General features: G+C 47.6%; 1 protein-coding gene across 7 annotated transcripts in view; it reads left to right on the top strand.

Annotated features, from left to right (window-relative positions):
* The window catches only part of IRF2 (interferon regulatory factor 2), a 79,299-nt gene that overhangs the window by 48,075 nt on the left and 16,411 nt on the right, over nucleotides 1-14,813 (top strand). For all 7 annotated transcript variants that reach the window (XM_077848682.1, XM_077848683.1, XM_077848686.1 and 4 more), the window contains 3 exons: nucleotides 231-407; nucleotides 735-781; nucleotides 10,055-10,172. In XM_077848682.1, the coding sequence (XP_077704808.1) occupies nucleotides 231-407; nucleotides 735-781; nucleotides 10,055-10,172 (342 nt within the window). The remainder of the gene's footprint in view (nucleotides 1-230; nucleotides 408-734; nucleotides 782-10,054; nucleotides 10,173-14,813) is intronic.

The raw sequence follows: 14,813 nt of genomic DNA, 5'->3' as shown, positions 1-14,813 counted from the left end.
CCAGTTTGCCCAGAGCTGTCCAGGTTTTAAGACAAAAGTTCTCACATCCCAGGAATTCAGTCTTGGTCCCAGGCAAATCTGTAGTAGCCTGGAATTAAAAATGGGGTCTCTAAAAAAAAATGATGGGGTCTCTGCAGTACCTGGTCAGCAAGACTATGTTTCCAGAAACTTCTACCCTATATTATTTCTCCTGTTTTTCTTAACCTTCATTCTTTTGGCTATTTTGTTAGGAAAGCATCAACCGGGAGTAGATAAACCTGATCCAAAAACATGGAAGGCGAATTTTCGATGTGCCATGAACTCCTTGCCTGACATTGAGGAAGTCAAGGATAAAAGTATAAAGAAGGGAAACAATGCATTCAGAGTGTACCGGATGTTGCCCTTATCTGAGCGACCTTCTAAGAAAGGTAGATATTTACTGACTAGAATAATGGCCATGTAATATGTATCGCCATACCTCCACGATTTCTGTATTTCCACATCTGTGGTAAGTCTGAGGTTAGAACACTTGTTCACACTGTGGATGATCGTCCCACCTCTGCCTGGCTGGGGCAAGTGACCATCAGGTCACCAGAGACGGTCAGAGAACCCTGTGGAATTTTGACCATGTGTAGATTAAAGCATATACGGAGTTCATTGAGAGTTCCAGAACGAACTGCGGAGGTGGGGGGAGAACGTTTCTCTGTACATTCCTCAGGAAGTGACCCCCAACTATTTTTTTGTTGTTGCCACAGGAAAGAAACCAAAGACCGAGAAAGAAGACAGAGTTAAGCACATCAAGGTAATCTTTGGTGGTTCAGATGAAAAAGCCAAAGTTGTGACTGTGTTAGTAATTCCTGTTCTGTCTCATAAAAACAAGTAACATGATCCCTGTGACGTATTTGATCTTTCTTCTTCGGCTGTTGTGTTTTCTGTGCTTTTCATGTCTCCTCTTTGGCCTGTCCCCTCGCGCAGACTCAATACACCTATCCCCTGCTTAATCCGATCTCACTGAACAATTTATGAATGAAGTCCCCAGTTCACACTGAGCTCCATCTGGTCCCCACGACTGTTGCCAGCGGGGCCCGGAGCTCCAGGCGAGCTCCAATAGCCAGCTATCTGATCATATCGAGTACGTTTCCAGGCTATTCAGTAGATCTTAAGGCATATTATATATTATATACTTGTATTAAGGCATATCACCTACCTGTTACGTTATCTATTCCATGACATGCCATTAGGTTGGGGGGTACCTTTGAACACCCTATTAGTGTAGTTCCCAGCCGATTTTCTCTGCTCCATCCCAGAACTGACTCTCACGACTCCCAAAGGTTTTCTGTAGGGGTGTGTGTACACATGCGCATGCGTGTGCATGTGAGCCTTTCAGGGGGCTGTGTAGTTTGGAATCCCCTGACATGTGAGCATCTTTGTGCCTGGATTGGAAGGCCTTTGTTAAATAGCCAGAGCATAGCCAAATATCCATGCCAAATTGAGGATGAGCTTCAGTTGCTGAGCAAAGAGGAGATACCACACCCCCAGGCCTACAGGCCATCAGAGAGAAGACTGTCTTAGGGTTCAGTGCACTCTGTTTACAAAATGAAGAAACTGAGGTTCAAGGGAGCTGAGGGCCGTGGGCCCAAGGGCCGTGGGACTCATGGCCAAAGTAGCGTGGTCGTGTAGAACTGCACTTAAAGGTGACGCCAAGTATTCCAATTCCTAATCCAGAATCCCTATCGGAGGGAAGAACCAAACCGTCCAGACAGCACAGTGTTTAAAAGCAAGCCAGTTAGTCCAGATAGTCAGAAGAAATACAGAAATACTGACTTCTGATATAAAGTGAGACTTGTGGGGGTAGAGATAGTTTGAGGGGAAGCTGAGATCAAGTGTTAAAGTTTCATATTCCCCTTCCCTTCCGAGTGGAAAACAAATATTTTCAGCAGAGTATTTCAGCAGTGATATGTTCAGTTTCACTCAAAATATCTACAGTTTGTGACTTATTTTAAATACAGCAGAGTACTGAGGCCTAATTGTCTCTTAACTTTTTATCATGGAAACATTTTATGCACACAGGATGAGACAACTGAGTAGAATTTGCTCTGTCACCATCACCCCAATTTCCACATTAACCAGCTCCTGGCTATTCTGTTTCAGGAGTAACTCCATCCACGTCCCTCCACCCCATAGGAATGACAGATATTTGGCCATTTTTGATTCACAAAAACCATTTTGTATGGTTCAGCACACTATTTTCAAACAAATTCCACATCGTATCATTTTTTCCCCATAACTATTTCAGTGTACACCTTAAAATATGGACATTCTTTAAAAATAACACAGTATTACTATAGCATCTGAAGAATTAGTAAATCCTCAATTTTGTCAGATATCCAGTCAGTGTTCAGGTTCCCAGGTGTCATAAGTGATGTCATTTTTATACGGTCCGTTTACTTGAATGAAAATCCATCTAAGGTTCACACACTGTGACTTGGGGGTATGTCTCTTGACATTTTTTAAAAATCTATAAGTCTTTTCCTTTATACATTTTTTTAAATCTGTAAGTCTCCCTTAACATCACTTTTTAAAAATTTTATTTTTCCTTGCAACTGAAGTAAAAAACGAGTTATTAGTTGTATCAAGTTTCCCAGAGTTTGGATTTTTTTTCTGGGGCCTGCATTTTTATTAGTGTTGTTTAGTCAGAAAACTAAACTAACTTCCCCACAAATACGTGACTTGGAAGAATTTGCTACCATCTTAAGTATGACTATGTCATATTTACTACAACTTTTATGGCATCTAGCTCAATGTCTGGTACAGAACAGATAATACATATTTGATCCCCAAATAGATGCATAAATAAATAAAATGTGTGAGGCAGGAGTAGAGGTTTTACATTGCAATGCAGATTTAATGTCATAATGTCAGTTAGAAGACAGGGAAGAATGGAGTGACCGATGTTCACTTTCAGCAAACCTTGCTCAGACACATCTTCCATAGTCCATTGAATATCAGATGCCAGTAAGTATAAGACACACCATTATTTTAGGGAGGTCTAAGCAAGAAAAACTGCTTGCAATGAAACCATGGCCCATAATTGATTACAAGGCACATTCTATTTTAGGGCTGTGGACATTCGAGGAGATGTGCATTTTAGAATTGATGACACGGGGTGTTCTCATAAGCAGAGGACATGGTAGTGTCTTCCATATGGCCAATCAGTGCAGCAAGTTGTGGAATGGACAGCCCTGGGTGAAGTTGGGCCATACTGGCCCAGGGAAACCAGTGAGAGTTTTCCTCTTCCAAAGAGCTGTATCTGTCAAGTTCCGTCCCAGCCAAGTGTACATGTAAGGTCTTCCAGTGATGACAGTTTGGTGAATACCTAAGACCTATCCCTCACAGGGACATTGTTCCTTCAGCAGAAGACAGGCAATTCATCAGAAATAAGCACAGCCCAACTTTTTTTTTTTTAAGATCGTATTTATTTATTCATGAGAGACACACAGAGAGAGGCAGAGACATAGGCAGAGGGAGAAGCAGGCTTCCTACGGGGAGCCCCATGCGGGACTGGATCATGACCTGAGCCAAAGGCAGATGCTCAACCACTGAGCCACCCCAGGTGCCCCTCACAGCCTAACTTTTGAATTGAAATCTGCTTGCATCTGTCCCAGTATAGCAGCAAGACATAGATAAGGCCAGTAGCCTTCCCAGGTTTTGTGGCTCCTGACAGCTAACACCATGGTGTTCACTGAATGTTGCTATAGAACATTCCCAAGTGAGCTCTACAGGTTGTGTGGAATTGTATAGTTGAAGGACTTTATCCTTACCGAGCTATTAATACATTACTTTTTGTTGTCACAACGTCTAAGCTCTGAGTTAATATGTCCTATGCAGAAGTGCAACAGGATTAATGAGACAGGTTTCTTCCACTGACAGCATTTGTCTTGCGTGTGGTAACTAGGGGTGAAGATTTGCTATTGAGACAAGCTCCTCCCAGTCTTCATTGAGTTTGAGTTGAAGTTTTAACTAGGAAAGGATGTTTAGCACATGTAGGCTAAGTGTCAGGATTTTCCCTGGGTCGCTCAGGCAGTTGTTCCCCTCAGCAAATAGCTTCCCCGAGACTGGGAAACTGAGACCCTACTGGCCACGTGGTAGGTGCAGGAACTCTGCCTCAATATTCTTTGATGTTCTTTTTAGGAATAAATACGCTCTGAACTCAGTGAGCCATTTATTACTTAAAGTAGGCCTTGCCTGTGTGGAGGTAACTGGCCGTCTAAAGAAATAAGCCTAGGATAGGCAACAGTGAACCATCCTATGTCGTGCATCATCGGTGCACGTATGTGTTTCCAAAAATGTCCCAGGGCCAAGATCTGTCAGGAGAGAAGGGGATAAACAGAGGGGGGTGGTAGCTGACATTTTTTAGCCTCTACCAAGTTCTGAGCACCAATTATTATGTCATCTAGCTCTCCCTGGGGTGGCCAGGTCATCTTCTGTTTGCATAGGAGGAGCTGGAGGCATGGCCGGGGTGGGAGGGGGGTGAGTAATTTCCCCAATGTAGCAGTGCTTTACGAAGCTGGGATTTGAATCCAGGTCAATCCAGCCCCCAAACCCACGCTTGTTCACTCTACCTGGTGCCTCTTGACATTTCAAGAGCCTGGGACCCGAGCCTGGCTTTGGGGTGTGGGTGAAGCAAGATGGTAGTCAATCCCCAGCACCGGGAGCATCAGATGAAGGCCAGGAAGTTGGAGGTTGCTGTTTGGTCTTCGCTGGATGAGTCAGGAAACCGGCTTCATTAGAGCAGGAGTCTATGTGAGGCAACAGTGGAAACAAAAGGCCGTGGGTGGGGAGGATTAGAAATTAATACTGCCCGCCTCCCAGGATTGTTTGCAGATGAAACATGAGTGCTTTGAAACTATAAAGTGCTTCCAGATCAAAGCCTTGGTGCTGAGATGGGAAATCTATTCGAGGAGGGTCTCTAAAGTCACCTGGTAGAGAGAGAGCAGACTTGGCCTGTGTCAGTTCTGAATGCAGACCGCTGGGGAGAAGTTGCAGAGAAGCAGGTACTGGTTTCTAGCAGAACTTTCTAATCGAGCTGTTGGCTCTGATGGTGACTTGAGCTAGATTAAAAACAACAGGCTCCCTGTCACCGTCCAAAGGCCACCCATCAGGGCTGATACTGGAGGGATCCCTTCATCCGTTGGAAGAGGCCTTCCACTTTTAAACCTTAACCAGATGAAAACACAGAGTGGCAACCCACTTCAAAAACAGATAAAATCAGAGCTGGCCCAGATGGAGCAGGAGAGAGGGCTTGCCCTGCCTGTTTGGCACTGGTGCCTCCTTCCGCTCCCGGTGGCTCTTGAGGTTACGCTCAGAGCTCAGTCTGAAGACTGGGTGACAGAGTAACCTCTATGGATGAGGTTGCAAAATAAGGCTTGGTGTTGAACTCCTTGGGTAGGATCGGAGCGTGACGGAGTTGCTGTGTAAGGGGGGGGGGAGGTCTTTCTCCTGGCAGTAAGAAGGAATGGAGGGGAGGAGAAGAAGAGCAAGTGGAGGGCAAGTGAAGATGAAGATGGTGGCGCGTGGAAAGAGAGGCGATGTTGGAGAGGATACGGAGGATGAAGACAGGAGTAGATCAAAGAGGAAGCCCTGGGTCTTCACACCTCCCAGGAATGAACGTTGGGAGTGGAGCATGCTTTGTGGAGAAGGCGGGGAGTTTAACTTGGAACATGTTGAGTTTGAGAGGACAGAGAGCTCTCTGAAACAAATGTCAGGTAGAGAGTGGGAGCTGATGGGCCCAGAGCTCCGGTCAGTGTGGGGGGCGCAGGTGTGTGGTCACATGCTCAGGAATGATACTGGAGGCCTTGACAGCAGGTGCCTGCTCCAAGGAGAAGCTGTATCAGACACACACAGAGACCCAAGGACAAGGCGAAGAGGAAAGGGAGCCAAGGAGAGAAGTCAAAGGGAGGTCACAATGAGAGTAGGAGGAGAATGAAGGCGGTCTAGTTCCAGGGAAGGAAGGGAGGATGGTGTCGTAGGACCTGGCAGGAGGCATCAACCTGTTTTACTAGCCGCCTCATGGTGTGGAGTGTGCAATCCCTCTGGGCTACTTTTATTCTTTTATTTTTGTTTTTCTAAGTAGGCTCCATGCTGGGCTTGAAGTCACGACACTGAGATCAAGACCTTGAGTTGAGATCTGAAGAGTCGAATGCCCAACCAACGGAGCCACCCAGGCGCCCCACCCCTGGGCTACTTTACAAAGCCCAGCTGTCAGCCTGAAATTTTACTTAGTAGAGAGACCTAGAGATGTCCTTACATTTGACTTCAAGGAGACTGGCTTTGCACAGATGAATTAGGGCACTGCTGGCGGTAGGGGCTGGGTTGCAGACGGAAAAGCTCAGGCGGCCGTTGCATTTGGCCTTAAGGAAAGTGACATCTAGACAGGGGGCTGTGGCTTAGGGATGAGATGGAATGGACTTGGAGCAGAGGGGGCTGAGTAGTCCTTGCTGTCCTCTGACTTGGGCCCATCCTCACGCCCCTGCCGCAAGCGTAGCTTTAGAGACCAAACAAAGATGTGTTGTGTTAGAGGTCTATAGAGAGTGGCTCCTGCCCTGGACCTCTTGTGCCAGTTTGTGCCTTTGCCCCAAACCCCTTAAACTGCAGACAAACTTTAGATCCCATGCTGTGAAAAAAGGTTCTTGGGCATACATACTTGGCAGAGTGAATGCACCACGGAAGCAGAGTTAATGCACCGTACATACGTGGCAAAGTTAATGCACTAAGGCGTAGTCTCGGTTTGGTTTCCTCTGGGAGCAGGTTAGAAACCAAAACTAGTTGACTCATAAGTGAACCTACATCTAAGTAAGAAAGGGGCCAGAGAGAGGGAGGCTGGCCTAGGATTAATGAGGCCAGGCTACGGTAGAGCAAGGCAGGGGGACGGGGCAGGGGTGGGCACCGTATGGGACCAGAGGATGCTAGACAGAGACCTCTGCGCACACGTTCCATACAGAACTGTGCACCCCTTCTTTTCATTTGAGTTCCTTGCTTAAAAAAAGAAAAAGGTATATAGTTAGGTTTGACCGAGTACAGTGAAGAACCTCATCTTGCACCCTGAATAGAGAGAGAGCTTTCGGAGAGATGCTGGCTACCTACCACTGCTCAGTTTACTATACTGTTCTTCTAGAGTGATAGGACCAACGAGATGGTTGGCACTGAAGACTTCAGAAGCAACAGGGGATGGGAGGAGTGGGACAGGAGGAGTCAGTGTCCAAAAGAGTCCGACTCAGTCTCCGATGGTAGAGAGTGTACCATTCCGATAGAGAAGTAGCGCAGGACACAAGGTGGGGTTGGGGTGGAGACTACAACGGTGTCAAAAATAGTTCCTTCTGAATCTCCACTGGGATCAGTGCAGGGTTTATTAAGGCAGAAAGCTCCTGGAATAGGATCGTGTGGCGTGACCAGAGACTGAGTTCAGTTCTTGCATCTCCTCAAGCTAAAAGTAGAGTGATCTTGGAAAATTAATTTAGTCTCTGAGTCATGTTTTCTCAAGTGTAAAGTGATAGAAGTATCACTTGCCGCTAATTAAACAGTAGATCATGTGAAACACTCCGAGGCCTTCAGTTGAGATCAGAATAATTTAGGTTTTTAAATACGTGCAAGTCTCGACTGCCTCATTACTTTTATAAGAAATCTAGAAGCAGAATGAGTAAGAAATAACTCAACAACGAAAGAAAGCCATACAGATTAGCGGTTCTTTTCATCATTCCTTCTGATGTTCTGTACATGGATCTTTGGGCTAATTGAGGGAAAGGAAGTGGCCAAGTGACACGTGGAGCACGACGGGGTGGGGGAGTGGGGAGACGGGAAGACGCCCCCGAGGAAGCAGCGAGAGTGGCAGGTGCCACGAGAAGGTGGAGAATTAGAATAACATGGGACTGTCACATTGGCGAGAGGGGTAGTGCCGTCCTTCCTCCCTGTTGGATGTCAGAGTGTGGGGTTGAGCCCCAGCACCTGAGGACAGGTCACAGTATTTGGGAGAACAGTTTTATTGGCCTGACTAAGGCTTGGATGATCAGAAGCATTTACTTGATAGTAAGTGCCAGGTCCCTATTAAATCTCACTTAATTATCACATCATCCCTGGGATGTCCTTGTTTTACTGCCCTTGGTTTACTGCTGTCTATAGTGCCCTGGACGAGGCTGAAGAGAGTAAAATGAGTTCCTGCATCCAGCACAAGGTGACAGAGCCAGGCTCTGACCCCAGGTCCTGCATGACTGCGAAGCTGGGCAGATAGCAGGCTGGTCATAGCAGCCCTGCAGGAGCCTGGAGCTGGAGGCCAAGGCTGGAGCTGGAGGCCAGGGCTGGAGGCCGAGGCTGGAGGCTGGAGCTGAAGGCCAGGGCTGGAGGCTGGGGCTAAGAGCTGGAGCTGGAGGCCGGGGCTGGAGGCTGGAGCTGGAGGCTGGAGTAAGAGGCCAGGGCTGGAGGCGGGGGCTGGAGCTGAAGGCCAAGGCTGGTGTGGTGGCCAGACCAGGCTCTGTCATGGGTGCAGAGGTGCAAGGAGGGGGGGGAAGGTGGGAAGGGCAGATCCTTGTCAGAAGTTTGGCTGTAGACGAGGGGAAAGGATGAAGACTCAAGTCACAGGCAAGCGAGTTATCCCCAGGAAGGCCTCATACAAGGAGGTAGTGCAAGGCGCTGCAGGAGGAAGGGGTAAAGACGCTACCTGGGGGTGGGGGGCAGGGGGCTCCCTGTCCTGGGCCCGTCCTCTGCGCCCTGTCGTGCCTCTTGTGAGCCATGCGGGGTGGGAGGTTCTCAGGACTGAGCTATGTAGTGAAGGGATGTCTTCCAAGTCACAGTTGTCATGATGGGAGTTTGCCAGGTTGGGATCATGACCTTCCCTAGGTGGCTTTCCCAAGATTTCGACAGTGGGGCTGGGTGGGGGTGGGGGTTCACCGTTGATTTCCAGGTAGCACATAAACCCATCAGAACACCCCACATGCCTTAGAGGTGCCCCCCACTCTGGATTTTTCAAAGCACAGGCATCTGTACCTCTGATGATCTTCTGCTCCCAGCTTGTTCTTTCTGCCCGCCCCTGCCCCCACTCTTCATTTTGGTTTCCCGAAGGACTTGTCCTGTGTGGCTTTTTTTTTTTTTTTTTTTTTTCTGACACAATTCCTCTCATAGATGCAAATGCAATCTTACCCTGAGCAAGAGCTCTCTCATCAAAATGCTGGAAGTCTGCAGCTCAGGAATTGGCTCTCCCCAAAGTTGGTTGGCTCCCCCAGAGGTTGGAGGGTTCCGATGCACTTGAATAAGGCAGAAGCAAGAGCTACACTAAGGGGCAAGGAAGTTGTTGCATCGCTTCATCAGTAGGAACAAGTAGACTCCCGGGCTGCCTGGGACCTTCAGGCTCTCGGGAGGCCTCTGTGGGAAGCCATGGGTGTGGGGTTGCCCAGTTGGACTCCACTGGGGGAGGAGGCCTCCTGCACCATCTGGCCTGTGTCACCTGCCACCCACCCAGGGCCTGGTGCTCAAGTGGCCAAGGTGCAAGACAAACCTTATGGGAGGAGAAGTCATTCACAGAGTCCCCTGGGCTCCTGTTCTTGGCTCGGTGGTTGAGGCAGACATTTCCCCCAGAAATGGTTTCCAAAGAGGTGGCATGATTCCTTCCAGAGAAAGCCAGGAGTTGCCCCTTTGGAGCACTCCCTCAGAGAAGAAGGATCTGGAAGCGAGGCTCACGCTACTTCCCACAGACAGTTCTGCAGCCCCGCGCAGCCCCCAGACTATAGTCTACAGGTGTAAGCCTTTCATAAAAGCAAACCAGATGGGCTTGAACCATGTCCTCGAAGGAAAATGAAAGTAGGCAAATACCTGGCAGTGTACTCCATGCAGAAATGCGCTGCTTTAGCTCCAGGCTGATTTAAATTAGTAGGGAATGTATTCAGGGGACGAGCATGACCCTAGCAGTTTAAAAAAAAAAAAAGAAAAGAAAGAAAAAGAAAAGTAGACAGAGGGTAGAATTTAAACTAAGAAAAAGGAGGGAGGGAAAGGAAGTGTTCTCAATTCTTTTTTCTTTTCTTCTTCCTAGCAAGAACCAGTTGAGTCATCTTTGGGGCTTAGTAATGGAGTAAGTGATCTTTCTCCTGAGTATGCCGTCCTGACTTCAGCTATAAAAAATGAAGTGGATAGTACGGTGAACATCATAGGTAAACTGTTTTGACATCTCATTTTTTTATACACACGAGCAGCCCCCTGGGATCTAAAAATTTGTAAAACGTGATTTGAAATAACATAGTCAGTGGGAGGAGGTCTTGGAACCATCTCAGAGGGCAGAGTTCCAGCCCCAGATTTCAGGGCTGAAAAATAAAGGCCTTTGAGGATCCGATAAAGGAACTTTTGATGGGTCAGCCTCAAGAAAATAGGCCAAGAGTGACTTCCCAGGAGATTCCAGTAGATGAAATGGGGTTTTTTTTCCCCCAGTGGCTCATGATTAGTGGTTCTCCATCTTTCAATAACTGGTCACATGGACAAAAGCGTTATTCTTTGAATTTGGGAACAAGAAGAGGGATGACTGTCCTCTTGGGTCCTCGTGGAACCTGCTCCGTGGCATACCTGACGCAAAGAGTGGCGCTCCTCTTACACACGAAAGAACTGAGGCAGAGACATGTAGCCTGAGGGCACGCTTGGATTCCACAAAGATTCTTGAGCACCTTCTGTATACCAGACTCCGTGCTAGCAATAGGTTGGGGAACAGGACAGGCCCAAACCCTAGTTCCCTGGAAGGAGACAGTTCACTAAGGCCATGGATAACTACGACACTAGCATTTGTGGAAAATGCTATGAAGAAGAAAACAAGAGAGACTATCTGGGGCCAGATTTAGATTGGAAGCTTCTCGAAGGAGTGGCATTTCCTCTGAGGTGGGTGGGTGAGGAGGGGGCCCCGGAACTGCCAGACGTGGACCCCGACGTGGGAACCCACATGGAAGACTAGGGAAGTCCAAGTGGTGGAGTGGGGTGAGGCTGGGGAGAGGGGGGCACGAGGGTGTGTCAGAGAGGGACGAAGGGTGGGGTCCTGCGGACTTTTCAGGCCATGGGAAGGACATTGGGTTTTATCTCCAAACTGCTGGAGGGGGCGTTTCAAAAAAATTTTTACTTCTTTTAAATTGAAGTTTCAGAGACAGTGACGTGCACAAATGTTTTCCATACATACACACTCGAGGTACACACCATCCCTTGGAGGGATTTAGGCAGGAGGGTGACCCGAGTGGCTCTCCTCAACCAGATCGCACTGAGCCATAGCTGAGCGGCCGGATGGTGCAGGCCCCGGCAGGCGGCGAGGCCACCTCCAGCCACAGCATCCAGCACCAGGCTCTGCCCTCAAGGCACCTATAGGGCCGTTACACTTTTCTCCAGTTTGTAGACAGTCAGGGCTTCTGGTGCTGCTAAGAACCGGTGAGATCATGCAGAACGATGAGAGCAGACCTCCTGTCCAGGTGCCTTCATGTCTGGATCCTCAGCTGAGGACAGGAGGCTGCAGATGCTACGAGTGTCAGTATCCCCCCTCCGCCTCTTCCTCTGGGTTTTGGAGTTTGGGAAGCAGGGGGATGTATGCAGGGGATCCCTTGAATGCAAGTGCAGCGTGAGGGAAGGATGGGAGCAGAGCAGGACAGATAACAGCCCCCCCCCCCCCAGTGTTACCACTTCCCCTGGGGAATGAGGCCTTGCCTGACCAGTGCTCCCTTAGCCTGGAGCTGCTTCAACCCCCCCTGGGTTCTCATCTGTCTTCCTCTTCCCAGCAGGCAGCCTCTGGAAAGCCTTGCCCGTGGAGCCCTTTAAAGAAAAAAAAAGAAAGAAAATGTTTGCCAAGACTCCAGGCACTTTTTCTTAAGATTCAGCTATTTCGAGTGAGCTGGTTGGTTTTAAGCTCTCCTTCATTTACGAGGTGAATTCAGCCTCAGATAAAATGGCAAATACAGAGTTTTCTTTACTTTTTTTTTTTTTAAACATTTGGTGGAGTCTTTGGCATGTAAATTCTCTGTCAGGCTGATTGTTCTTTGCCCTTTGGTATGATTGGTGCTATGGGGGTTGGTGCTCATTTAATGAGTCCTTACTTCCAGGGCAAAGACGGATGCCCCTGTTTGGTTGGAAAACCACCTGCTGGATTAAATGAGTCTCTTCCTTGGCCTAATAATAAACTAATAGTGGATGGCAGTAAAAGGAATTTGAATATCTCTAATTAGTTGGCGGCCCTTACAAAGGTATGTAATAATATACCAAGTGGATCCATGCCAAGTATTTTATTTTTATCTTATTTTTTTAAGACTTTATTTATTCTTAAGAGATGCAGAGAGAGAGACAGAGACATAGGCAGAGGGAGAAGCAGTCTCCCTATGGGTAGCCTGCTAGGGACTCGATCCCAGGACCCCGGGATCACACCCTGAGCCAAAGGCAAACGCTCAACCACTGAGCCACCCAGGCGCCCCCATGCAAGTATTTTAAAGAAGGGGGTCATTTGTGATCACAGTTAACAGTAGCACTGTCTCCAGTTTTAAACCCTTCACAGCACTCGATCTCCGCTCCCGCGGTGACCATCCATCCATTAGCCATCCCCAGCCTCTGTGATTCGTGCACAGAGGTGAGAAACTCAGGGATTCCGACTCCAAGGCCACTGTGGAATTTGAGAGCAACTCTCTCAACCTTTTAAAAAATGCCTTATTTAAAAACAACACCATTTCTTGCTTTTAGTTCATTTGGTCCTGAAGCCAGAGTTCATGCCAGTTCTGTGTTTGGGCCCAGAGGAAGAAGGCTTCCCGGCGTTTTCTTTCTGCTTTTCTAAGCACATGTTGTTGATAAGATTTAATTTGGGAACTGAAACGAGTGTTTTCGATGATAGCAGTTTTTCACATTGTCTGGTAGGTTCTTAGGCGAGGGAAAGAGATGGAAAATCAATAAGCTAATACAGTGGAGGCCAGCCACCCAGCGCAGTTTTCTTCCAGACGGGGTGGAGGTCACTGTGAGCGTAATCCAGTACAAAGCAGGGAACGTACCGTTGCCCTGGCACCGGGACTCTTGCTTGATTGCTGCTATGTTTTGCTTTTATTCTCGCCACAAATTACAGCAGGAAGACACACACAGGCTTGCATACACACGCACACATGAGCACACTTGTGGCTGTCGGCGGGCCGGGCCCTGGTCTTGCCTTCGTGTCCTTGACAGCAGAAGGCCCTTTCTGATTCAGCCGGCTGTCCACACCCAAAAGGAGCACGGTGTCTCAATCCTTAAGACTTGTCTCTTTTTCTGTTCTATTTTTTTTTAATTTATATATATATATATTTTTTAATTATTACTGGAGTTCGATTTGCCAACACATAACACCCAGTGCTCACCCCATCAAGTGTCTCTTAATGTTCATCTCTCCTGTCTGATTAAATGCACAGGTTAGCACGCCCAAAGACCTGACCCGGCTTTCCTTTGAAAGGGTAGGGGTAAAAAAAAAAAAAAAACCAAAACCCTTCTATTCTTATTTTTACTTTTCTTGAGCATTGAATTCTTTTTTGTGTGGGGTGACTTCTGGTTTTAGGAAGCGGAAGACGCCAGCAACATGTTGAATTGTTCTGACAATACCCCGCTGGCATCTTGCCCAGGTTAGCAGTGCTTTTTGCTGAGCTGTATTGAAATCATCTCCAGGCAGCGTAAAAAGTTTGCAGGTGCGGACGTTCTGTGTGACTTGCCTAGGCAGTGCTTTATAACCCCATTGTGTTTCTTGATAAAAGGTAACCCCACCCTTCAATAAAGCAAAGATTGCTGTGAAACAGGGGGACTATTCATGACTCCACAGTAAATCAAGCAATCCTTAGTGACTAGACGGATGGCAATTAGGAAATAAGGCAATTTGGATTTTGTCTGCCCAAGATGCACCTGATAGGATGTACTTTTGTGAGTAATTGCTTCCAAATTTGACTGTCTTGAAAAGTTAGGCTTGGGTAGCTCCTGTAGACAAGCTTAGGAATTCCGGTATCACCAGGGAGGACTGCAGCCGCAAGAGAAGAGAATCAAGAAGTAGAGACCACCTTTGGGTCCCCATGATGGCCTCATGGTTATGACTCAAGGTTGGCAGCCTCTGGCACCAGAATTCATAATGATTTGTGGATGGCCAGAGGTGACGCTAGGCTGTAGAATTGTGTCTTCATCTTTTTTCCAGCCCCTTTGTTCACTGTTCTTTTCTGCTCTTTTTCCTGGTGCTTACAATGTAAGCAATGTTTTTACAAAACAAAACAAAAACTCCCATCTACAAGATCAATAATAGCTTGAGGTGGCTCTTTAGATGAAAGTCCCCCACCCCACCCCGTAAGGGGGGGCAGTGAAGGTCTTCTGTGCTCTTTCTAGGTGGGCTGTGTGCCTCTCGCCTTCTCCGGAGAGGGCTGAGCTGTTTGCCCCTCAGGAGACAAAGCCTCCGATTTTACTAGAACTCCTAGAAAACTCTGAGCAATATGAAACTCCAAGTGAGATGTAAAACCCAAATGTCACAATATACCCAGACCCAGAACTGATAGTGTACCTTATTTTTCCTTAGCAAACTGGACCTGGGAAAGCCTGGTCACAGAGGTGGAACTGCATGGGACTCTCTCAGTTACCATGTGCCGGCACAGTATCCTGGCAGTAGTTTGGTTATGGTGTTTACAATCTTGAGAAGTTTTTCTTTGCCCACGAAACCTGCCATCTATTTATGGGGCTCTATATTTATCACCGTCTCCTCTCCCTTGCTACCTACTGTGTTTATAATTAATCATCAGCTCCTCCTGTCTTTCTTCGTATTTCTCAAATCCATCCCCTTCTTTCTTTTTCTG

The sequence above is a fragment of the Canis aureus genome, chromosome 15 (assembly GCF_053574225.1).
Source record: "Canis aureus isolate CA01 chromosome 15, VMU_Caureus_v.1.0, whole genome shotgun sequence".
In the NCBI taxonomy this organism is placed as follows: domain Eukaryota; kingdom Metazoa; phylum Chordata; class Mammalia; order Carnivora; family Canidae; genus Canis; species Canis aureus.
Note: the sequence above shows the minus strand (reverse complement) of the source record. Positions and strands in the feature narration are given on the sequence as shown.